Source organism: Papio anubis, unplaced genomic scaffold (genome assembly GCF_008728515.1).
Source record: "Papio anubis isolate 15944 unplaced genomic scaffold, Panubis1.0 scaffold137, whole genome shotgun sequence".
NCBI lineage: Eukaryota > Metazoa > Chordata > Mammalia > Primates > Cercopithecidae > Papio > Papio anubis.
The window spans coordinates 139,725-166,358 of record NW_022161325.1 but is presented as its reverse complement, the minus strand read 5'-3'; the positions used below and the strand labels follow the sequence as shown (position 1 = coordinate 166,358).

The 26,634-nt window shown below is 44.2% G+C and overlaps 1 protein-coding gene across 2 annotated transcripts in view; it reads right to left on the bottom strand.

Annotated features, from left to right (window-relative positions):
* Positions 1 to 26,634, bottom strand: part of LOC101000143 (gliomedin) — a 68,503-nt gene that overhangs the window by 22,805 nt on the left and 19,064 nt on the right. For both annotated transcript variants that reach the window (XM_017960615.3, XM_009210171.4), the window contains exon 2: positions 5,403 to 5,454. In XM_017960615.3, coding sequence (XP_017816104.2) covers positions 5,403 to 5,454 — 52 coding nt within the window. The remainder of the gene's footprint in view (positions 1 to 5,402; positions 5,455 to 26,634) is intronic.

Here is a 26,634-nt window from a genome sequence, read left to right as displayed (position 1 = left end):
ACATACCTTCCTTAGCGTGTAATTACCCAAGGATCTAAGGGGTTCAGATGAATCCAAATTGATTTTGCTCCCACAAATAGGGGTGTCTTATTGTCAACTATTCTATTTGAGTACTCAGACAAGCTAATGAGGTTGTAACATGAGCAGTTGAATTCCTTTTGTTTCTTTTTTTTTTTTGGAGACGGAGTCTCACTCTGTCGCCCAGGCTGGAGTGCACTGGCGCCATCTCGGCTCATTGCAAGCTCCGCCTCCCGGGTTCTCACCATTCTTCTGCCTCAGCGTTCCAAGTAGCTGGTACTATAGGCACCCGCCACCACACCCGGCTAATTTTTTTTTTTTTGTATTTTTAGTAGAGACAGAGTTTCACCGTGTTAGCCAGGATGGTCTCGATCTCCTGACCTCGTGATCCGCCCACCTCTTTAGACCACATATAATGATTACCAATATTGGAATGGCGAGGTCTTTCTATAAATCTAAGCCTGTGACCATTCACAAAACAAGCATTAACTAAGCAGTTACTATGTGCATCAAACTCCACCAAGAAATCCTGGTCCCTGTATCTGTTGTGTTCACAGTCTATGTGGGGAAGATGGACTCTTTGAAATCATAATGCAGTATGAGAGAGCTACAGTGAAGTGTTCACTCCCATACCCCTGACAAAGGGTACTGGGGAAGTGTGGGCATGCAGTGGTCTGAGAAGGCATCTCAAGATGATGATCCTGGAGCCATGACATTGAAGAAATGGGGCTTAAGATGGCAGCAGATGAGGTCTGACATTTCCATGAAGGGGCCACCAGGAGTACAGGTACAGAGGTGGGGACTCATAAGATTCAGGGTGGGAGGAAGTTAGAGGACTGGTCAAGTGTGTAGAGATGAGGCTGAAGAAGGACCTGTGTATGGTGGGTGGCAGAAGCACTTGAATGTCAAGCCAGGAGGTGTAGATGGTATCTGTGAGGCAGGAGGGAGCCATGGGAGGTTCTTAGGCAGGGGGATGATGCTGTGAAAGCAGTGTGGGTTTGATAGCCTCTTTGTAGCTGGAAGATGGATAGAACTAGGTGCAACAAGACGAGAGAGACAGTGACACAGACACAGGAAGAGAGACATGGAGGATGGGCATTGCAGAAAAAAAACCCTAGGGGATCTTTGTAGTTAAACTCGGTGACAAGGTTGTGTATAAATGAGCTGACTGTAGAATTGTAGAGAAAGCTAGACATTCAAGAGGTATTTCAGCAGAATGAGCAAGAATCCACATTTGATTGGGTAGGAGACAAAGGAGGAGGACTTTCAGATAACAGGGGGCCAGCAACACAGATAGAGGCTATTTTGACTGGCGTGGGGACTCTTGGGATAAATAGGTGTTTGAGGATATGCTTTCAATACATAACAGCCCTACTCAGGGCAAAAATGGCTGGCTAAGACGGCACCACATCCTCTAGGTTCAGTACAGCCTGTGTCTCCATGACTTTACCACCAGATGGCGCACACGTACTGGGAAGGGGGTGATGTGGCCAGTTAACAGAGGTCAGAGGAAATCAATTAATCATCGTTCCTGATGACAGCGGGAGCCAAATTCGGATACAGAGATTGGTGGAAGGAATAATTTGACTGTAAGACACAAGACTTGCCTGTACACAGTAGGTTTCAAGAGTTCCCACGACAGTCTGATAACCATGCCCATGCATCAGTACTGTTGGTGAGAGCTCCCGGCTGAAGCTGTATATTCAGGACATATTAGCCGTGGCCAAGGCTGTAACTATGGTGATTAGATTAGGGTGTCCTGCAAGAGCTCCACTGACGCCCTGTGGATAGAGTTCTTCTCATATGAATCCACAGAATTGCCTGCAATGCCTATTAAAATGCAGATACCCAGGCCCTATCTGGGGTTCCTAATTCAGTTTAGATTTAGAGGCCCAAGAATCTGCATTTTTACCAAGCATCATAGGCGACTGGAATGCATCTGGACATGGGCCCTCTGATGTGGTGTGAAAATTTTCCGGGAAAAGAATCAGTCACCATCAGCAGATCCTTAGAGGGGTTCTTGACCCTAAAAAGGTTCAGAGCTACTAGTCTTAAGGCAAGAGTAAAAAGTCTGGGCTAGAATTGGGGATGGAAGAGCGGGAGGGCCACACCCCACCTCGGGAGAGGTAAGTGAGAGAAGAGGCACCAGGAAAGAGAGAGCTGTCAGAAGACACGTGGAGGAGGAAATCCAGCAGGTCTAATGCCCCACAGCTAGATGAGGAGAGAATTTCAGAAGAGAAAGGAAGACAGCCCCAGAGAGCTCAGCAGTCCAGGCAGACATAAAATGTGCTGAGGCATAGGGAGCTATGGTGATGGCAGGATGCCCCCCATCCTCTCAGAATACCAGCCCAGCTCTCCAGGGGCCTGACATTTGGAAGAGCTCCTACATGGGTCAAATAATGTCAAATGTCATGATGTTTGCCAACTGAGTGTTTAGAAAACTGTTTCTCAGCTCCTGACCCTTCTCCCTTTCTTGAATAGCACATCCTCGAGGAATGTGTGCAGACATCCATGTTCATGCTAACAGTGCATGCAAGGCTGGTGTCCGGGGCCTGCCACCCACGCAGGTGCATAGGGTTTCACCTCACAAGGGGGCTTCAGGTGTGGGCTTAATGCTCTGCGGTCGCCATCTAGAAATTCCCAGTGATCATGTTTTTGAATTTGTGTTTTGTAAGTGAAGTCCAACGGGTCAATAAAGTATGCACAGAGGGCTTGGTGGGGTCTCACCTCCCACCACCTTCCTAGGACATGCCACCTGCTCCCTTGTCCCATGATGTACTCTTTGTACTCTCTATACTCCTTGCCCCATCAGTAACTTCTGCCACCTTCCACCCTGGTAGGGGCTGGGGCACAAGTGCAGGAAAGGTGGGGCTGAGTGGTGCCCTGCATGCCTGAGTCACAAGGCAAGACCCCTGGTGCCTGTGAGGGTCTGTACTTGCCCTATAAGTATTCCATGCTTCGCGGAGTATGACATTAGGTAGCAGATAAAAACTCACACCAAAACAGGTCAAGACTGTGGAAGAAAGAAGAAAGCCTTTTTCCTGCTTCTTTTGGACAAGAAACCCTGCATTTTCATTTTGCACTGGGCCCTGCAGATTATGTAGCTCATGCTAACTGTACCCATCCCACACTCCTAACCAGAATCGATTAAAATTGGGTGGATGCTTGATAAGAGCTGAGCCACTTAGATTTTTTTTTTCCCTTGAAATCTAAAATTGGCCCACAATGCCCCTAGTTATGTAAACTTGAGGCCTGTGATGGCCATGAACACCAAAAACAAATCAGTCTGCAGAGAGAAGTGCCAGTTCCAGTCAATTAGTGTTGGCTTTCTGGAACAGCAGAAAAGAATGCTATGAGGCTGTGCTCAGCAGCATTGATCCATGATTTGCCTAGGTACAGAATGAGAGAGTAGTGACACGTATCATAACTGGGTTAGGGTCACTTGGCTGCAAGGAGAATGTGTAGTGCTTCTGCCCCAATATGCAGTTCAGTAACGTGATGATTTAGATGTTTTCCAACAGATACACATGAAGAGGATGCAGTGAGTGAAGAATAACCCGATAACACGGCTTCTTCAAGACACCTGCTCTCCCAGAAGATATGCTTCTGGGTTCCCAAGGAAATCTGGGCTCCAGAGTAAGATGCATTCAGAAAAGCATGTGTTGTTTGACAAACTCTGTACTAGCAAAAATAACTAATTTCTCTAGCTAGGGGATTACCCTCACAATCCACCTGAGATGTTAAAGGTTGCACAAAATCACATAGCATCTGTCCTGACTGCCGTAGCAGCATAGCAGCAACAGCTGGGCAAGGAAGAGGGATGGGAGCCGGGTTACCTGGTCACAGCTGGACTAGCCTCAAGTTATGAGTACCTGCTTTTTCAAAGATGAATCCAGTGGAACGATAAATCTTGTTCCCAGTCCCCAAGCCCAGGTTCTGCTCTGGCACATTCTTCCTGCCAGGCATCCTCTTAGGGCTCAAGACCAATGCTCTCTGTCCACCCTCTGAAGCTACCCAGTTCATTCCTGGGTCCTGTCACTCAGCCTCCTGCCCACTACCCTGCCCCCAATCCGGACCCCATGGTCTATCCCAAAGCATCCTCTCACTTTGCAACTTGTACTTTTCACATCTAATTTTAATTGAAGAACTTTCTGTGTAAAAGGAGGCCCAATTTCAAGCTGGCATGAAAGGAGAAGGTGCTGTCTTTTGAAAAGCTTTTCAAAGTGCTAAAGAAAACCTACTCAACCCACTTCCAGCGCGGATGTCATCCCCTACTCCCTGCCAATCTCTCCTAAGTGGTCTCAATAGCTCCGTCCCGTGCATTCACTGTACAGCCTGGCTCTCAGGTCTATCACTATTAAAAAAATAAAAAAGGAAGAGGCTTTTCCTGTGCCTCTCAACAGGCTTTTGTGCCTGTAATTCCATCCATCCATTTCTCTAGCACTCATTACTGTCGCATGTAACTCTGAAAAGGGACTTCCAGAGATGGAAGAAAGATGCTTAAGCTACAAGAGTTTCAGAATAAAGGACCAAGCTGTTCTGAAGATCTTTAATTTTCAGTGAGGGCCGGAATATGACTTGAGTTATTCAATTAGCATTTCCCAAGAAGCCACAGGATTATAGTTTTTCTCTCTGAGGCCAAAATAAGTGAACGAGAGTCAGACTTGGATTTGGGGTTCCTGAGGGGAGTTTCTTTCTTACCATCTCACCTCCATTCATACACTCATATACCCACAGGTTTATTCACTCAGCAAACTCACATTGCACTCCTAATACAAGCCAGGTAATGAGAGGGAGGTGGGGGAAGTACTGTGGAAAAAGGCTAGGCTTCCTACAACATGATGCAAACTGTGCAGGTTTTCTCAACCCTGAGAAGCTCTAGCCTGGCCTCCCCAGAGACTGGGACCATCAACTGAGAGATCCAGCAAAAGCTTCAGGTGGCTTCAGGTCTCATGGTCATGTTTTATAGTCAGAGGGGACTGCTGTAGCACTCCACAACGTACAGTTTGGGCCACCACACCTGGCCAATCTGGCCAATAAGTACTTCTGATAAAAGAACTGTATCAATTAGCAAGGTCTTTTCCCTTCCATTTTCCCCCCTTTTAAAAACTAATGGGAATAGGAAAAACATCTATGGCTCTGGTTCAAGGTACCACACGTTTCTAATTACCCAAGTCCTAGTTATTTTCCATGGCTATATTTCTATGGCAATACTGAAAATATTATTTTTCATAATCATATTACAATGGGTTTTCAACTCATTAAAAACATCTGGTAAAAGTAAACCAACATGTATTTTTATAACACAAAGTGTCCCTAGGTGTTCATTCTACCACGGGCCTTCGGTGGCGCGTGTGAGCGGCTCTGCTCAGCGGCCGGCCTACCTGTGAGGCAGATGCCCTTGGTGCTGTTGCACAGGTCCACCATCACTCGAATCTGCAGGGGAGAGAGGGTCATCAGAGCAGACAGTGGGCAGCAGGCCCTGGGCTCACCCTTTATTCAGATGAGCAGAAAGCAATCATAAAAAGTTACCAAGTAACTTTAGGAGAACTCGTGGAACTTCAAGCAAAATGCAGTGATACCCCACCTAGTGATGCTGCAGTCAACAATGAATCGTATACAATGGTGATTTCGTCAGATTACAATGGAGCTGAAAACCTTCTTTGTCTAGTCACGGGCTAATGTCTTGGTGCAATGCGTGACTTCATGTTTGTGGTGATGCTGGTATAAACAAAGCTACCACACTGCAGATTATAAAAAGCATAACACGTACAATTACGTATGGTACATAATACTTGATAATACGTGACTATTACTGCTTTATGCATTTACTATGTTATACTTTTCAAAATCTTTTTTAAAAGTTTCCAGCTGACATCTTGACTCCACCATATTTTGTATTGTTATTTTAGAGTGTACTCCTTCTACTTAGAAGAAAAAAGTTAACTGTAAAACAACCTCAGGCAGGTCTTCAGGAGGTATTCCAGAAGGCACTGTTCTCACAGGAGATGACAGCCCCATGCATGTTATTGCCCCTGGAGACCCTCCAGTGGGACAAGATGTGGAGGTGGAACCCAGTGATATTGATGATCCTGACCCTGTGTAGGCCTCAGTTAACGTGTGAGTTTGTGTCTTCATTTTTAACAAAAAAGCTTAAAAAGTGAAAAAACAAAACAAACAAAAAAACACCAAATTTTAAAAATAGAAAATAGCTGACATAATAAGGATATAAAGTATTTTTGTAGATCTGTATAGTGTGTGTTTTAAGTGTTATTACGAGTCAAAAGGTAACAGAAATTAAAGTTTTATAAAGTAAACATGTCACAGTAAGCTAAGGTTAATTTGTTGAAGAAAAATATTTTAAAATAAATTTGGTGTAGCCTAAGTGTACAGTGTTTATAGAATCTGCAGTGGTGCACAGCTATGTCCTGGGCCTCCACATTCCCCCACCACTCACTCACTGACTCACCCAGAGCAACCCCAGTCCTGTAGCTCCATTTATGGTAAGTGTCCTATACAGGTGAGCCATTTTAAATCTTTTTTTTTTTTTTGAGATGGAGTCTCGCTCTTTCGGCCCGGCCTGGGGGGCGAGGGGGCGTCTTGGCTCACTGCAAGCTTCGCCTCCCGGGTTTACGCCATTCTCCTGCACTAGCCTGGCGAGTGGCTGGGACTACAGGTGCCTGCCCCCTCGCCCGGCTAGTTTTTTGTATTTTTTAGTAGAGACGGGGTTTCACCGTGTTAGCCAGGATGGTCTCGATCTCCTGACCTCGTGATCCGCCCGTCTCGGCCTCCCAAAGTGCTGGGATTACAGGCTTGAGCCACCGCGCCCGGCCTTTAAATATTTTATACTGTTGTTTTAGGGTACCTTTTCTATGTTTAGATACATAAATATTTACCATTGTGTCACAATTGCCTACAGCATTCAGTATTGTGACATGCTGTATAGGTTTGTAGCCCAGGAGTAATAGGCTCTACCACATAGCTGAGGTGTGCTGTAGGCTATAGCATCTAGTTTCGTGCAAGTACACACCATGATGTTTACACAACGAAATTGCCTAATGACACATTTCTTAGAATGTATCCCTGTGATTACATGACATTTGACTGTAGTTAACACTTGAAAGAAACTCTTCAAAGATCTAAGAATATTTGCTGTCAGCAGCTTATCTATCAACATCATCAACAGAATTTCCTTGAATTTCTATGGCATTCTGACAGAGGATGACGAGGGAATTGCCAAATCCAACTTTCACCACTGTCATGAGCCAGCCCCCACAGCATCTGGAGGGCTCAATTTGTGGGCCTGCATAAAAGGGGTGGTGAACCTAGTGGTTGGGAGGAAGCACCGACTAACTGGGTGAGCACAGATGAAGTACTTAACCTCTCGGAACTCTGATCTCCCCCTCTGAATAACATAAGCAGGTGGCCTTGAGGACTGACCTGCTCGGTACCCGGCACGTGGAAACTGCACCTGAGTGGCAGTGATTCTCATGCCATATGGACACTTCCCGCTGGATGACCACCTGTGGCAGGTGGTCACTGCAGCATGGCATTAGCCTGATGTTTTCAAAACCACTGGGAATAAGGAAAACATCTGTCTGCCTCACACCCACTGTATACCCCTTCCCATTCTCCACGCTGCTCCAGTGAGCTTCAGAAAAAACAAATCTGTGCTAAATTCATAGGCTGATACTGAAAGATCTCTAAGATAAATGAAAAAAATGCAAATATAGAGCAGCACATATAACATACTTTTGTTCATGTAAAACAGTGCTGCACACAGAAATGCTTCTATAAGCTTCTCTCTTGCTGCTTTTAAGATAATTTCTTGGTCTCTCCGGAATATTTCTGGAGATAGATCTAGAAAACCACAAGTGAGGGGAAAATGGAGGGCCAGGGTGGAAGGGAGCTGTACTAAACATGATACAGTCTTTGTCTTTTTCAACAATGTCACTGATTACTCTTTCCATTAAACTATTTTTCAAAATGCCATGTTTTGATGTGAGGGGAAAATGATTTTTGTCTTATATCTAGATTTATTCTTTTTGTTAGGAGATCCAGAGGAAAACTCATATTGTATTTACTTTTTGTCGAGTATGTCAACAGCTATTTATTGCCTGTTTTAGAAACTTATTATGGAATATATCATACATATCACACATGAAGAAAATGTGAGCCTGATGTGGTGGATCATATCTGTAATCCCAGTGCTTTTTTTTTTTTTTTGAGACGGAGTCTCACTCTGTCCCCCAGGCTGGAGTGCAGTGGCGCGATCTCAGTTCACTGAAAGCTCCGCCTCCCAGGTTCACGCCATTCTCCTGCCTCAGCCTCCCGTGTAGCTGGGACTACAGGCACCTGCCACCGCGCCTGGCTAATTTTTTGTATTTTTTTAGTAGAGACGGGGTTTCACCGTGTTAGCCAGGATGGTTTCGAATTCCTGACCTCGTGATCCGCCCGTCTCGGCCTCCCAAAGTGCTGGGATTACAGGGGTGAGCCACCGCGCCCGGCCATCTCAGTGCTTTTTTAGGCCAAGGTGGGAAGATTGATTTGAGCCCAACCAGCCTGGGTAACATAGTAAGATCCTTTCTCTGTAAAAAAATGAGAAATTAGCTGGATGTAGTGGCATGCACCTATAATCCCAGCTACTTAGGAGGCTGAGGCTGCAGTAAGCAGTGATCCCACCACTGCACTCCTGCCTGGGTGACAGAGCAAGACCCTGTCTCAAAAAAAAAAAAAAAAAAAAGGAAAAGAAAGAAAAAAAAATGTGTACAGATATTTAATGATGAATAATATGACAAACACATATATATGAAATGGAAGTTTACCAATGCCTTGGAAGACTTCCGGATGTCCCCTTACCCCCAGTAGCTCTCTGAGTTGGAGTACACTTATCCATTTTATTCAGATAAGAAAATAGAGGCTTAGAGAGATGCCATCATTTACTGAAAATCAACAGCTTGCTGGTAGAAGAATGGGACTCAGCTCCAGGTTTCCTAATTCCAGGTCCACTCCACTTGTCTATTATGGCTCTGGTGATTATCTTAACATCACCAGACAGAAAAAAAAATGATTCACTGCCTTTAGTCATTTTCATAAACGAATGTAATCAGCTGCACTAGAACAAAATTTATTGTCTTAAAAAATGTGTAATTGCCCATTGAAAGGACCAGAAAAGACTTCACAATGGCTTCATTTGTTGCCTGGGGGATCACAGCAGAAGGGGTGGTCGGAAACAACAGAAGCATCAATAGGGAAAATTAGCCTTTCTCTTTGGTACTAATCACTGATCTGGGGCAGGTGCAGCTTTTGTAAAAACTATGAAGCAGTTTTCATTTCCTGACCTTTTGGTTTCATTTGTATGCTAAATGTCAATTTAGATATTTGCCAGTAAATTTTGTTAATCTTTACTCGAGAATAGTCTTTTAACGAAATTGTTGTAACGAAACTGTGTATATAAGATTGTATTGAGATGAAACATATGGTGTATGAAAAGGTGTGGCCATAAAGTTAGAAACTTTTTTTTCTGGTCATAGGATTAAAAATTGGAATGAAAATAAGAAAACTCCCAATTGAAAGTCACAAAATCTAGATGTTCAAATTAAGGAGTCATATTTGGCATAAAGAACCTCTTAAATCTTGAGGTAGGTCTTGAGAAGGTTGAAGCTGGAAGAGTCCTTAGAGGTCATTGTCCTGGGGTACTGGGCATGACCCATCCATGTTGTGGCCCTGCCCCCCAACCTTGTAGAGCATCTCCCAGTGCTCTCCCCCTCCCTGCCCATCACTGTCACTCTGCTCCAGTCACACTGGCCTTGTCGCTGGTCTTGGCTGTGCCTAGTGTGCTGTGCAGCACATCTTTACCTGGTGAGCTTCACTGATGCCTCAAGTCAGGCTTTCCCTGGCTCTCAGCTGATGGGAGCCCAGGCAGCCACTCTTCATCACCTAATCTGGCCTTTTGCGTTTGTAGCACTTATCATTATTCAGTACAGTTGACCTTGAATGATATAGGTTTGCACTGTATGGGTCCACTTGTACACAAGCTTTTGTCAGTAAATACAGTCAGTTCTCCATATGCACAGGTCCTGCACCTGCAACCAAACATGGATCGAAAATACGGTATTTGAGGGATGCTAAACTCTCAGAAATGGGTGGCTGAATTTTCATATACGTAGGTTCCACAGGGCCAGCATCAGGAATTTGAGCGTGTGCGGATTTTGGTATTCACAGGTGTCCTGGACCCAATCCCCCACAGATACTGAGGAATGACTGTATTCTCTTGCTTATATGTTTATTACCTACTCCTGCTCCCCAGAGAAAGGAAGCATTTTGAGAGCAGAAAAACTTATTTGTTTTGTCTGCATCTCCTGTACCATGTTTTGAATATGTCCTCCCAAACGCATGTGTTGCAAACATAATCCCCAACATAACAGTGTCGGGAGGTGGGGCCTAAAGGAAGAAGTTTAGGTCTGCAGAACCCACCCTCATGAATGAATTAATGCTGATTATAAGAGGGCTTGAGTTCACTCTCTTGCCCTTTTGCCTTCTGCTGTGGAATGATGCAGGAAGAAGGCTCTCACTAGATTCCGGTCCCCCAATCTTGGACTTCCCAGCCTCCAGAATTATGAGAAATAAATTTCTGTTCATTATAAATTACCCAATCTGTGTTTTTCCATTATAGCAGCACAAAAGAGACTAAGGTACCCTGTGTCTAGAATAGTGCCCGGTCCCAGGCCTGGAACTTCTCTGCTGAGGAGAAGGTTCAGGTGTGAAAACACATCAACAGTCTCCAAGGGAGAGTTTCCCTGAGAGAAGGTGACAGTAAATTGCTAATCAGTTCATGGTACAAGAATCTGGTGGTGCTGGGGAGAGGGTGGGTGAGGCACAGGAAAAAGTCCAATCCAGCCACGCTAGCATGGAGGACAGACTTGGTGGGAACAATGGGCTGTCAACCCAAGTGCAAGATAATAAACAGTAGCCCCGAGAGCTCAGGATGAACGCACTGTTGGCTGTAAGCATCACTGAGGAGTGAGAATTATCTCTCAGAAGAAACACTGGGGCCCATCAGGTTCATCTCCCAGGTGGGAAGATCAATGCAGCAATGGACAAGGACACATTACATTGCACAAGGACTTGTTTTCAGCATTGAATGTTTGGTAGCTGCTATGGTTTGAATGTCCCTTCCAAAACTCATGCTGAAACTTAATCCTGAATGTGGCAGTACTGAGAAATGGGCCTTTTAAAGAGGTTATTGGATCATGAGGGCTCTGTCCTCAAGAATGGATTAATCCATTCATGGATTAGTGGGTTATCATGGTGGGGAAACTGGTGGCTTCACATGAAGAGAAAGAGAGTCCTGAGTGAGCACACTTCAGTCCCTTGCTACGCGATGCTCTGTCTCACTTGGGACTCTTCAGAGAATCCTCACAACAAGAAGGCTGTCACCAGATGCAGCCCATCAACCCTAGACTTCTCAGTCTCTATCACTGTAAAAAATAAATTCCTGGACAGACGCGGCAGCTCATGCCTGTAGTCCCAGCACTTTGGGAGGCCGAGGCAGGCGGATCACCTGAGGTCAGGAGTTCAAGACCAGCCTGACAAATATGGCGAAACCTTGTCTCTACTACAAATACAAAAAAATTAGCTGGGTATGGTGCCACACTCCTGTAATCCCAGCTACTTGGGAGGCTGAGGCAGGAGAATCACTTGAACCCATGAGGCAGAGGTTGCAGTGAGCTGAGATAGAGCCACTGCACTCCAGCCTGGGCAACAGAGTGAGACTCCATGTTGAAAACAAAAATCCTTTTCTTATAAATCATCCGGTTTCAGGTATTCTGTTATAATAAACAGCAAGTGGACTAATACAATAGCATTAGGGGAAAAGATAGCACAAATGGGCCCTACTGGTAGCCTGACCAGATTTTCCAGTTTTTTACTCTGAAAAGGGATTCTCATTGGATTAGCAGAACTCTTGGGGATCTTGGCCAAGGTAGAGGCCCCAGGAGAAAAAGAACAGACTTCTTGCTAACCTGGCGTCAGATGGCTTGAGCTTGTTTTAATTCAAACTAAAGAGAGATGGGACATAATTGGGCAGTATCTGTTAAAAAGAAAATGCTACAAATGAGGAATTCCACCTGGAACAGTATACAAGGATATCTGGACAAAAATGCTCAAAGCAACATTTTGTGGCAGAACATGCAAAGGCTCATCAATAAGGGTCTTACTGAGCAAATTTTAAAGGATGAGGTAGATCTATATGTACTATTGGAAAGACAGCCTTGGCATGGTGTTAAGTGACAAAACCAAAGTGCAGCCCAAGGCACACAATGCAACACAACTTTTTGGTTGAAAAAGAATCCCTAGATGTTTCTGTATGAGTGCACAGAAAAGCTGGGAGGTTCATGAACCCAACCAACTGATATTCTTCCCCCTAGAGACTGAGACTAAAGGACAAGAAGGGGATACTTTTTTTTTTTTTTTGAGACGGAGTCTTGCTCTGTCACCCAGGCTGGGGTATGGTGGCGCGATATCGGCTCACTGCAAGCTCCGCCTCCTGGGTTCCAGCATGCATTCTCCTGCCTCAGCCTCCCAGGTGGTTGGGACTGCAGGCACCGCCACGCCTGGCTAATTTTTATATTTTAGTAGGAATGAGACACTGTGTTAGCCAGGATGGTCTCGTTCTCACAGCCTCGTGATCCGCACCTCAAGCCTCCCAGTGCTGGGGACCACAGGCAGCCACCAGCGCCCAGCCAGAAGGGGATACTTAAAAATTTTTAAAATTTTTGAGATGGAATCTTAGCACTCTGTTGGAGTTGGAGTGCAGTGGTACCAACTTGATTCACTGTGGCCTCTTCGTCTCCTGTGTTAAAGCAATTCTCCTGCCTCAGCCTCACACGTGGCTGGGATCACAGGCATGTACCACCACACCCAGCTCATTTTTGTATTTTTAGTAGAGACAGGATTTCTCCATGTTGGCCAGGATGGTCTCGATCTCCTGACCTCAGGTGATCTGCCCACCTTGGCCTCCCAAAGTGTTGGGATTACAGGCGACCGTACCTGGCAGATTTCTTTTTTTCACTTTTTAATTTAGATGGTTTTAAAGGCATGTTGGAATAATAGGTGATTTTTTACTTTGCTGTGTTTTTAGTAATCCAGAGAGAATGGAAAGCATGTTAGTGTTGTGTGAACCCAAACAAGACATTCTTACAATTACCCCCATCACTTGAAATTACTTGGACAAATCTCTGTTGTTTCTAGGCAAATGAATAGAATGAACTAGAACTCTTGTCTAGTCCAGTGATTTTCAAATTGTTAGCCATAAGACTTTTCTTTTTCTTATATAAGTACCAAATCCCAAAATATAAAGCAAATAAAAATGGAGCTGCTCTGGGTAAACAGGTGGGGTTGGCTTTAGTTACTTGTCTGTAAAATGAGAGAGTTGGATATGACAGATGATTTTCAGACTCTGCTCCCATCAGAGGATGCTGGGTAGGAGGTGGTGAGAAACATTCAGAGGATGTGGGGAGGAAGGATGAGAAAGCTGATGCCCAGAGAAGCCAGGGAGTAGCTGGTTTAGGCTCACCTCGCTGGCTTCCAGAGCTGAGACTATTTCCCCTTCATCTACCTTTTTTTGTTGTTGTTGTTTTGTTTTTGTTTTTTGGAGAGAGTGGCTTGCTCTGTCACTGAGGCTGGAGTGCAGTTACATGAATGTGGCTCACTACAGCTTTAACCTCCCAGGCTCAAGAGATCCTCCTGCCTCAGCCTCCCAAGTAGCTGGGACTACAGGCATGTGCCACCATGCCCGGCTAATTTATTTATTTTTTGTAGTGATAGGATCTTTCTATGTTATCAAGGCTGGTCTTGAACTCCTTGGCTCAAGTAATCCTCCTGTGTTGGCCTCCCAACATGCTGGGATTATAGACGTGAGCCACTGCTACTTTTTTGTACTGCTCAGCCTTTGCAAAAGGAATTGTCCAAATTCAACTTGAAACACAGATTTTTGCTTTAGTGTACTTTGCATATAAACAGGATATTACATTTTTACTAATAGATGTGTAATTTAAAATGTGCCAGTTTCTGTGTGCAGGTGAAAGGCTTAAATCAAAAGCATGTTTTTCTCATCAGAATGAATAGAGAGCTAAATGTGGTAAGCTGCTATTGCTCATTGGAACTCAAAACCTCACAGTGTTTGGCTGGCTGCTCTCTGGAACTCCCTTTCTCTCACCTTTTACTCTCAGGATGAATTCATGCAAAAGTAAGAGAGCAAACCTGCTCATTCTCATCAGCTACTCTGGTTTGTGTGTTGCTAAAACAATGAGGCCTGTCATGGTTTCTCTGAAGTTCTCCAAGCACAGGTTACAGTTTGCTAGCTGGAACACTGTTTACATGCTAAGTCATCTTCTGGGTCTGACCTATTTTGTAACTTAAATTCCATGTCTCTTAGACAACTGAATACTTTGTATGACTCTCCTTAATTATGTAAACTGCTGTTATTATGTGCATGCAAATGATCCTGTTAAAAAAAGCTCCAGGAGCTGATAATTCACCTTACCATTGGCTGAGATTGCTTGGACTGGAGAGATGGGGCTATGAATGTGGTGGTCTATCTGCTTGTCACTGGAGGGTTAGACCACAGATGTTAGAAGAATGCTTCATGGGATCTGAAGCTGGGGTCAGACACCCTGGATTCATTTCTGGGAAAGGCAGGAATTCACACAGGGGCCAAGACAGGGTGAGGGCACTCTGCAAACACCAACGGGAATGTGGGTCTTGCCTTTGTTAAATGTAAATAAATAAAACTGGAGGCCACAGTTTAGTACCCAAGGCCAATTACTCATAGCCACATAACCAAAACTTAGCTCTTACTGATTCCCTGCCCCCCAAAACATAAACCTTCAACATAAACAAAACATTCAGTAAGCTTTTCATCTTATCAGCATGATTCAATGAAATTAAACCAATCGGCTGTAGGCAAATCAGCTTACACAGCCATATGCCTTAAGAAAGAATATAGGACATTCAATCCTGAAACAGGCCAAAATGCTTCCTCCTTTATGCTCTTGAAACTAAGCTGTAACTGCTGTAAATCTGAGACTTTCTGCCACTTTCCAGTTTGAGGTTTCTTAGTTCATGAACTTTTCTTTGTATGCACGATAAACTCTTAAAATCCCAACTTGACCTAATTTTGATACCCTGTATGCAGCTGCTTGGAAACACCACAGCGAAATTCTGGGGTGTGACTCCTAGGTCCCAGCTCGTGTTGGGCTGCAGGCATTTAATGGCTCATGTGAGCCTGTCCAGCCATCTTCTGCCATCCCACATCAGCGGCCTGGGGGTCAAGTGTTCTGTCAGTTCATTCTGCCAGGGATCTGCAGAGTCCAGCAGAATCTTGCTCAGCCTTCCCAAAGAGCCCAGTTCCTACTGACTGCCCACTTCTGAGTCCAGCAGCATGGCCAGTCACTGGCTCACTTTTTCGCTGTTACGCTGACTTCTCGACTAGGCTCTGAATGGTAGAGGCTATTTTGTCCTTTTTCTGTTTGCCACATTCACTCATCCATTCCCTTTCTCAGCACCAGAATGGCATCGAGCACATAGTAGGTACTCAAAAAAGACTTCAGTATTGATTACTTGCTCAACTGGGAGGGGAATGTGCTCCCCAACAAATGATACTCTTCCTTTCAGACAGGCAGTCACTTTGTTCACAGAAACTGAAAATCTCTCATGGGGATACCTGCTTCTCTTTGTGCCTGCCTGTTTAGGACAATTTTATTTTTGCAGACACTCCAATAATCCCTAGAAAACAGGACCTTGGAGATGCTAGGGTTATCTAATTAGGGTTCCTGAGACATGGCTATCCCCCTCCTGTCTCTATTAACATCACAGCAAAACCAGAGACCATTGATGTGGCCTGGTCTGTAGGGCAATAATACACAAGCCTTTCACACTATCTTGAGTCAGGGCACTTGCGTGAGGTTCTGCAGCCAGGGCTGGTCCGGGCTGGGTCAGCCAGGCTGACACTGGGGTGCTGACATGTAAAGGAGGCTAAGACGTCACTGAAAATGCAATGCAATGGGGAAACCATGGTATTCACTAGATCTTCCTGCTTTGCTAAGTGGATTAGGATGGGGATGGAGGCCAGCCTGCCTTTCAAGGGGTAGGGCTTATTCTTGAGTCATTTGTTTTGCTGAGTTGAGTCTGCAAAGCTGAACTGAATTGTTGGAGACTGGGTAGAAATTCTAGCAGCGCTCCTTCCCACCCTGCCTGTCATTGCCCTGATTCTCTAATACAATCTTAAACAAATAATTACCAAGTGTTGGTTTGAAGTCCACCCACAAGCCCTGGCCAGCCCTCTTGCACGCAAGGGCTATGGCAGTCACAGGAGCTGGGGCTCTGCTCAGGATTCCTCAGCAATCTCATTTGGAAGAGGCAGTTCCAGCAAACGCCTGCACGCCAATGTCTCCGGCAAAATTACTTTCAGTTGAAATAAGGGCTTTGGAAAAACACTCCATAAGACATTGATTAACATTGGGAACATCTGAAAACACGCGGCTGAAGTCCCTGAAGGAGGATTTCCCCCACCAGGTGTGCTTCTTCAGGATCCAACCCTAGGTCAAGGGGAAGGCTGAATAAGCCAGCAGAGGCAGCAGATAGCCTGGGAGGTTCTTCTTACTAACCGCAGCAAGACCCTGGACAGGTTCCCAGCCTCTCTGATGAAATAGGAAATGCAATAGGAAAGGTGACAATCCCCAGGGAGTGGTTGTGAGGATTAAGAGGTCCTTATAAAAGCAATCTTTGGCCAGGCGCGGTGGCTCAAGCTTGTAATCCCAGCACTTTGGGAGGCTGAGGCGGGCGGATCACTAGGTCAGGAGATCGAGACCATCCTGGCTAACACAGTGAAACCCCGTCTCTACTAAAAAGACAAAAAACTAGCCTGGCGAGGTGGCGGGCGCTTGTAGTCCCAGCTACTCGGGAGGCTGAGGCAGGAGAATGGTGTAAACCCTGGAGGCGGAGCTTGCAGTGAGCTGAGATCCAGCCACTGCACTCCAGCCCGGGCGACAGAGCGAGACTCCATCTCAAAAAAAATAAATAAATAAAATAAAAATTTTTTAAAAAAGCAATCTTTGCACGTTTGTACTGTTATAAACACATTTGGTCATGATTTAAATGTAAATCAATTAATTCTGCTTTCTGAAAAATCCTCAATTCATACTTTTGTTTTTCAGACAGGGTCTTACTCTGTTGTCCAGGCTGGAGTGCAGTGGCAGCGATGGCCTCCCAGGCTCAAGCAATCCTCCTAAGTGGCTGGGATCACAGGCACGTGCCACCATGCCCGGCTGGTTTTTAAATTTAATGTAGAGATGGGGTCTGCCTATGTTGCCCAGACTGATCTCAAACACCTGGGCTCAAATAAGCCTGCCTCAGCCTCCCACGGTGCTGGGATTACAGGTGTGAGCCACCTCACTTATTTGAATTCCTGCTATTTTAATAAAGATATTCACGAAAGTCTAATCACCAGCTCAGTTTAACAACTGAATTCAAAATGTAATCTGAATAAACCTTACTGAGTAAGACTTATAGACACAGCCAGGCATAAACGGGTAAGTGCCTTAACGCACTAACTGTAAGTCGTCATTGGTCATTATAACCACCTTCCTAACCTTTCCCTTCTCCCACCTGGAGCCCTCCAGGCTCCATCAAGCCCCAGGTTTTCAGCCTTGCCCAGTCTTCAGTTCAAGCCACCACCACTCAGTAACGACAAGTCCTTGTGCTTTTCCCTCGGTTGCCTGGTTAGATGGCAGCTGCCGGCAGCAAGGCCTCCTTCTTGCATGAACTGGCTGACCCAGGTCCAGAACCAGAAATCCTGGGCCACTCTCAAAGGTGGCCTCCGACCGTGTTCTCCCAGTATGGCTGTGTTTGGATTGTTCTTCCTCCCGGTCGGAAACACACACACACACACAGTGACAACTTGACGTTCTATCTGCTTAACTACTGCAGCTGACCCTGAGGTAGTTCTTCCCCAGTCACAAAAAAGGAAGCATCTCTAAATCAACTTACTGATCTCACATCCTTGCCCTGACTTTATTTTTAAGAAGTTGTTTGGTAGTGAATTGCCTATTTGTGAGTCCTGCAACTTATTCGGGACAATTGTTTCTTAAAGGGGACAGGCTTTTTTTAAATCTCTGTTTTAAACACATACGAATGTAACAGAATAGCTTTCAAGTGAAATTATATGTATTTACGAGAAAATGCAGGCGAATATTTACCTGATCTTGAGATCTTGAGGTAGGAAAAGAACATTCTACACATAAAAGCAGAGGAAGAACCCATGAATAGAAGATTTTATAGATGTGACTACATGAAAATGAAAAATGTCCAATCTCTTCCCAAAATACCCATAAACAAAATTAAAATGTAGATAACACCTTAGGCCAAAGGTGTAATGTAAATATTGTGGACTTTGGAGTCAGACATACTCTGAATTTCAACTCCTTCACTCGCTGGCTGTGTGACCTTGCACACGATGTTCAGCCTCTCCAAGCCTCAACGACCTGTCTGTAAAATGGGAATAATGATGATGATGATAATAATAATAATGACTGCCTCACAGACTTATTATCAGGATAAGATAAAGACCTTTTTGAAACACACACCTAATGCTGTTACCATAACACCTGGCATGTTGTACGTTCTCAATAAACATAATTATTATTATGGGAAAAATATGGAAACATAGGGAAAATATAAAACAAAAAACTAATAACATTCCTACATAAAGAGCACTTGTAAATTAGTTAAAAAAAGACTAAAAGCTCCAATTAAAAAGAAAATTAATGAAAAAATCTCATACAATGAAAAAAATTCAAATAACCAATGAATATATTTTTTAAAAATTACTCTCACCATAATCAAACACCTGCAGCCCCCTCTTGGTGTCAGTGGTCCAATCCATCAGGAGTTGGGCTCTCCTCTTTTTTGTTTTTGTACTTTGATTTCTTATTTGACTGCTAAATAAACAGTAGGACATTTTTGGCATGAGGCTAGAATGTGTAGTTTCTGGGATGGTCAGCTATGTGGAACTTACTCAAGGCTATTTCTTCCCCTTGATAATTAAAGGGTGCCTCACTGAGCTATAGCACCCAACAAGGTAAAATTCACAATGTCTAACAGTCAATAAAAATTACCAGACCTTCAAAGAAGCAAGAAAACACAACCAATAATGAGGGAGAAAAATCAATTAATTGAAACCCACTCAGAACTGATACAAAACAATTAGTAGACAAAGACAATAAAATAGTTATTTTAACTATATTCCTATGTTCAAGAAGCTAGAGGAAAGATTGAACATGCTAGACAGAAATATAAATGATATAAAAACCACCCAACTCCAACTCTGAAAATGAAAACTACAATGTCTGATATGAAAAGTAAACTAGACCGGGTGCAGTGGCTCGCACCTGTAATCCCAGCACTTTGGGAGGCCAAAGCAGAAGGATCACTTGAGCCCAGGAGTTCAAGGCTGCCCTGAGCTATGATTGCGCCATTACACTCTAGTCTGGGTGACAGAGCAAGATCCTGTCTCTGAAGAAAAAATAAGTACAGGACTTATTTTGGACAGGACTAAGGGCAGATTAGACATTGCAGATGAAAGGCTAGTGAACTTGAAGACATAGCAGTAGAAACTATCTGAAATGAAACACACGGAGAAGAGATGCTTTTTAAAAATGAGCAGAGTATTAGTGACCTATGGGACAACTTAAAGTAGCCCAGTACCTGTGTAATTAGAGTCCAGTGCTGGCAGGGAGGACAGATACATTTCTGAAGTACCAAGGGCAGAAAAATTTCCAAAATTCAATAAAAACTATAAGCCCATAGATTCAACAAGCTCAAGAAGCCCCAAAGACAAGAAACATGAAGAAAATAACACCAACGCATATCATAATGCCACTGTTTAAAACATGTGATAAAGAGAAATTTTAAAGGCAGCAAAGGAAAAATGGCACATTCCACAGAGAGAAACACAGCTAAGGATAACAGCAGACTTCTTCAATGGAAACAATGTAAGTGAGAAGATAGTAGAGTAACATTTTTTAAGTACCAAAAGAAAAACATGTTCTGTCTAGAATTCTATAGTCCAAATAATTTTCAAAAGCAAAGGTAAAATAAATAACCTTTAGACATTTTTGCATCTACCTGTATCATGCTCAAGCTAAAGTGAACCACCTGCTGTTCAAGGGCATTCCCCTCTCCCATCCTTCAAGATTTGACTGGTGTGCTACCTCCTTCTCAAAACCCTTCCTGATCGCCCACTGGACTTTATTCATATCCCTCTTAGGGTCCCATTATCTATTGCTTGTGTCGTAAGGGTTTGAGGATTTTTCTTTTCCCTCCCACTCGCCTGTGAATTCCTTGAGGGTTCCTTTCTTGTTCTTCCTCAGCACCCACAAGTGTGCACCCACATGCCCATAACAGGCGCTGAGTGTTTGTTATATTGATTTACATTTTACTTGGTTGCGAAAAGGCTTCTTTTAAGCTTCTTTCCAAAATATTTTTGACTGATTTAGAAGTGCCGATGTATTCATCAGCAAACACATGATAAGCCGGGCCCTGTGCTTTTAAAAATAAGGCAAAATCTGTGGGCACAAAAGGCTCACAGTTGATTGACTGAATTTCGTTGTTTATAAAGGACTTGAAAAAATAACAGTCTGGGTTTCATAAGGAATAGACAGACTCTTGATGAAGCCTCCCTAAGTCCCAGTAATGAATAATATCATGCTTAGCATCTCCATGATTTCCTGACTATGCCTCCAGCTGGGACCCCCTCCCAGACCCAAGTATGCAGCTACTTCTTGATGACATCTTCCCTTGGACATCTAATGAACATCTCAGTGTTAACAACATTCAAAACTGAACTCTTTATCTTCCCCCTAAACCTGTTCTATCTGCAGTTTTGCCATCTCAGTTAATGGCAATTCTTTCCTTCCCATTGCTCAGTCACTGACCTTGAAGTCCTTCAATTCCTCTATTATTTTTCTCTCACATCACATTTAAACTGTCAGAAAATGTTATCAGCTCAAGTATCAGACATATCTATACACCATTCACTTCTTATCATCTCCACTGCTTCCACTTGGTCTAAGCCACTATCATCTTTCACCTGGATTATTGCAATGGCTCTGTAAATAGCCCCCCTACTTCCACTACCTAACTTGCCCACCCAGAGTCTATTCTCATCATTGAAAAGTCAGATTCTCATCACCGAGAAGTCAGAGTGATTCACTGAGAATTCAGGTGAGATCATGTCACTCTTCTGCCCCAAACCCTCCAAAGATTCCCCATGAAAGTCAATGTGCTTACAATAGCCTCCAAGGCTCTACATGAACTAGTCTCTTGTTCCTCCTTCCCCCGCCCCACCCAATTTTCTTTCCTTCTTTCTCTTTCTCTCTTTCTCTCTTTCCTTATTTCCTTCCTTCCTTCCTTCCTTTCTTTCTCTTTCTTTCTTTTCTCTCTCTCTCTCTCTCTCTCCCCCCTCTCCTTCTCTCTTTCTTTCTTTCTTTCTTTCCTTTTGACAGAGTCTCGCTCTGTCACCCAGGCTGAACTGCAGTGGCACAATCTCGGCTCACTGCAATGTCTGCCTCCCTGGTTCAAGCGATTCTCCTGCCTCAGCCTCCCAAGTAGCTGGGATTACAGGCATGCACCACCATGCCCAGCTAATTTGTGTATTTTTGGTAGAGATGGGGTTTCTCCAAGTTGGTCAGTCTGGTCTCCAACTCCTGACCTCAGGTCATCCGCCCACCTTCTACTTCCAAAGTGCTGGGATTACAGGCATGAGCCACCATGCTTGGCCTTGACCTCCTTTGTTATTACTCTTCTTCCCACTCACTTTGCTCCAGTCTCCTTCCCTGAGCTCTCTCACCTCTGGGCCTTTGCACTCGCTATTCCCTCTGCCCAAATGGCCCTCTCGCTACGTAACCACATGGCTCATTCCCTGACCTCCTTCAAGTCTCTGTTCAAATGTTGCCTCCTCAGTGAGGCGTCCCCAGCCCCACTACTTATAATTACAGCTTCCTATTACCCCTCCCTAATCCTCCTCCCTGCTTTAGTGTTCTTTTTTTTTTTTTTTTTTTTTTTTGTAGATGGAGTCTTGCGCTGTTGCCCAGGCTGGAGTGCAGTGGCATGATCTTGGCTCACTGCAACCTCTGCCTCCTAGGGTTCAAGCAATTCTCCTATCTCAGCCTCCTGAGTAGCTAGGATCACAGGCATGTGCAACCATGCCCAACCACTTTATTGTTCTTCATAGCACTTATCACCTTCTACCACTATAGATAAATTACTTGTTTGCTTTGGTTTTTGTCTCCTTCCCCCCAGAACATAAACCTTAAGAGAACAGGGATATGTATGTTTTGTTTACACTGTTTCTTGAGTACCTACAATAGTGCCTTGGATATAACAGGTGCTCAGTGACTTCATATTGAATGAATGAATTTTTGATCAGTAGAGCAGTTCTCTAAGTCAGTCCTCCAATACCTGATCTCATCTCCTATTTGGTGAGTAGCACGAATTCCTAGGAAGGAATTTTTTTAATGTTCTGGGACCCACCTCCAAAACTCTTAGTATGGCAAAAAGCCAGGTTCAGAAACTGGCAGACACACAAATTTATATATGCACTCATCGAGTCGTGGATCTGTCTATAGTCAAGAGGTATTCATCAAATACTTCAGTAAAGGCATAGTAAAAAACTGTAAGACATATTTAAAGAGATAAGGTGACTAAAGGTGACAAATTAGAGGCTAAAATTGTAGAAAACCAAAGTTTGAGTTGTATGATACAAATAAGTGCAGAAGAAGTTAGGGTAGGAAGGGATGAGTGTTTTGAAGTGAGCTGAGAATCACTTGTCTTCCCCAGGCCTCTAATGGAGTTTCTAAGCAGGAGTACTGCTGGGATCATCTTTCAGTAACCGCTAACAGCAATATTTTGTACTCACATTGTTCCCTTCAAAAACAACTTCAGGTACTTTCTGATTTTTATCTAAGCATTCTTACATTCATCCAATAGTCAGAAATCATAGTTAACCAACTCGTCTGATGTTGGGAGGAATGGACAAAGAATTAGACCATTATCTTCAAATGCTGCCCTGTGGTGTCCTTTATACAGAGCAAAAACATCTGTAAAACATCTGTGTTTTCTCAACCTACTCCCTGCTCAGCCCCCTCCTCCCTCAACGCAGGGAATAGCTACCTGTGTACCTGCTGCTCAAGCAGGTTCCCCTCTCCCATCCTTCAAGGTGAGACTTGTACGCTGCCGTGGGGTGATATGATATGATATGATATGATAATTCCAGGAAACATTTGAATAAGATCCTTTGGGGTATAGTAAGATGCTTACCCATGAAACAATTGTTGATGCTGTTAGCATCAGGACACTGGCTGGATGCGAGCATTGGTCTAACCAGCATGCAGATTTAGTCAATAAAAAAAATGAATGCGTGAGTTCACGTTGGACATAATGAATAAAAAATATTTGCAATTAAAATGATTTTAAAAATTTTTTGTGAGATATATATACTTATGGGATATATAGGATATTTTGATACAGGCATATAATGAGTAATTGTGTAATAAAGCAGGGTAAATGGGGTATCCATTACTTCAGCATTTTTTTGTGTGTTATGAACAATCCAGTTATGCTCTTTTAAAATGTACAATTAAATTATTATTGACTACAGTCAAATATTTTCGTTTTTTTTTCTTTTTCTGTGTGGAGGCAAGATTTATTAAAGCGAAAGTGAAAGGAAAGCTTCCACGTGGTGGAAGGGGACCCAAAAGGGTTGCCATTTCTGGCTTGGCTGTTTTATGCTTATGTCTGCTTATGTCTCCTCCCCTTTTCCTTTTTCTGTCCTATCGGATTAGCTTATTTTCTATGCTTGTGGGTTGGCAGGCCTGATTGGTTAAAAACGTCAGGCTGCAGCTAGAGCTTAAACTCCCTATACGATTGGTTGAAGTTTCAATCCCTTAGTTTGCAGCTGTGACTCATTTTTGCTTAGCGGAAAGTCCCTTTGGATTGGTTGAAGTTTCAATCCCTTAGCTTGCAGCTATGACTTATTCTGGTTTAGGGGAAAGTCCCCTTACGGAAGTCCCTACTGATGCAGGAAGTCCTGCCAACTTAGCCACGTAGTCCCTCGGTCCCCGCTCTCAAGAGGAAAGCGCCAGTGCTGTTGGGAAGTTGGACAATGATCGTTCTAGCTATTTCCTGCTGAACTGGGGTGTAGAAGGGGCTCTGCAGTTGAGGTTTCCTCGAGAGAGGAGTCTTTGGTGTCATGGTACCAGAACAGGTTGGCGGGTGGGTCTAGGGGTCCTCAAAACTAGGTACTAGTGGTGGTCATTTGGGGCTCCATTTGTAGAACCATTTGCAGTTTTATGGTTCTATTCTGGAAGAGACCAGTTTTACAGGGAGGTTAAAAATGCAAGGTCCAAAGATAAGCAACATCGCAATAGCCACCAAGTGTCCCAAGAAGGGGAGAAGCCAGGGCATCCACTGGTTGACAATACTCCAAGGTCCTGTGTCTTAGAGCTCTTGTGCCCGGCACTGTATCCGGTCTCAAAGCTCTTTAACTTTCTCGTGACAATTCCGGATTGATTAACGAAATAACAGCACTCTGCTCCTAGAAAAAGATAAGTTCCACCTCTTTCGGCTGTTAATAAATCTAAGGCTCTCCGATTTTGAAGGGCTACTGCTGCTAAAGAGTTACACTGGCTTTGTAAGGTGACCAGCGAATCTGCAACTCATTCCATGTCATCATTTAACTCTTGTGATAATTTGTAATAGAACTGCGGGGAGGTGGTAATGCCTCCAATGCCGGTTCCTAGTCCTCCTAGTATCCCAGCCCCCATAATGAACGGCAGGACTAGTGTCCGTTTATAACGGGGTTTGGGTAGAAGAAAATTCTTTAACTCCTGATCAGTATAGATAGTCATAGGGGGCGCCAAAAATAAGAGAAAGCGTAGACTTTTGGAGGAACCGTTTAAGCAGTGGTAAGCTGAGGAACCACAAACAAAAAAGATTCCTGATGGTAAGCAAGAGAGTCGTGGAGGTAGGGTAATCCGTGTTTTGACTGGAAGGCAGCTGCGTCAATGGTTGTGGTAAACTTTACACAGGTGAGATTTGATGTATGTGTTATTTCTAGATTTGAAACTAAAGGGCCCACCAGGCCTGTGGTGTTTGTTTTCAGTTCAGTGGCGTTCCAACGTTTGGGAACAGGAACTGGGACATACGGTTTAAAGCGTTAAGGGGAGGCACATCCAGCAGTCTGTTGGATTTGGCTGGAGGCCTTGTGAATTTCGGTAAGGGTGACATTAAATAAATTTAGCAAGCGGGAGTGAATGACTAATCCCTGTACTTTTAGGTCTTTGATGATCTTTTGTAACCCTTGTTGGGCTTCTGGTCTGAGAGGGGGTACTGCCTTTGATAAGGAAAGGAGGTAGGATCATTTAATTTAACTTGAATTGGACAAGCGTTTTTGGTTCGTCCATATTGTCCTTCCTCTTCCCAGATGTCAGGATTAACTCCCTCCTCAAGTAGAGGGTAGCAAACAGATATTCCTTGTCCTATATTTAAGTAGATAATGGCCCCTGCTTTAGCTAGTACATCCCTCCCTAGTAAAGGAGTAGGGCTCTCAGGCATGATAAGAAAGGCATGTGAGAAAAATAAGGTTCCCCAGTCACAGCGTAGTGGGTGGGAGAAATATCTAGTAGTGATTGGCTGTCCTAGGACCCCTTTGATGGTGACAGACCTGGAGGATAGTTTTCTGGGACAGAAGAGTAAAACTGAGAAGGCCGTGCCAGTGTCCAGGAAGAAGTTAGTTTCCTGGCCCTCAATGGTTAAGCTTACCCAGGGCTCTCTGTGAGGGTGATGGCATGGGCTGGTGCCTGCCCTGGGCACCCTCAGTCCTGTTGTTGTACCATCTGGTTAGTGACCTCTGGCCCAGAGGACCTTTGCCCTCAGGGGCAGTGTGCCTTCCAGTGATCCCCCTGGCACAAGGGACATGGACAAGGGGGTAGCTTGTTGTTTGGGCAGTCCTTTTGGAAGTGCTCCTGTAAGCCTCACTGATAACAAGCTCTGTTAGGCGGGTTGCCTGCCCAGCCTTTCTTTCTTTCAGAGCCCCCGAAGTTCGTCTGCCTGAGGGCCATGACTAAGGTGGATGCCTTTTTCTTGTCGTTCAGCCTGCTCCTCCTCATCTCTATTATAAAACAGCAAAGTTGCCAAATTCAATAGAGTTTCCAAATTTTGCTCGGGGGCCAGGGCAGACTTTTGAAGTTTTTTTCTAATGTCTGCAGGTGACTGAGTGATAAACTTATCCTTTAAAATTAGTTGACCTTCAATAGAGTCAGGTGACAAAGAGGCATGCTTTCTTTCTTTTTGTTTTTTTTTTGAGACGGAGTTCGCTCTGTCACCCTGGCTGGAGTGCAGAGGCATGATATTGGCTCACTGCAAGCTCTGCCTCCCAGGTTCACGCCATTCTCCTGCCTCAGCCTCCTGAGTAGCTGGGACTACAGGCGTCTGCCACCATGCCTGGCTAATTTCTTTTGTATTTTTAGTAGAGATAGGGTTTCACTGTGTTAACCAGGA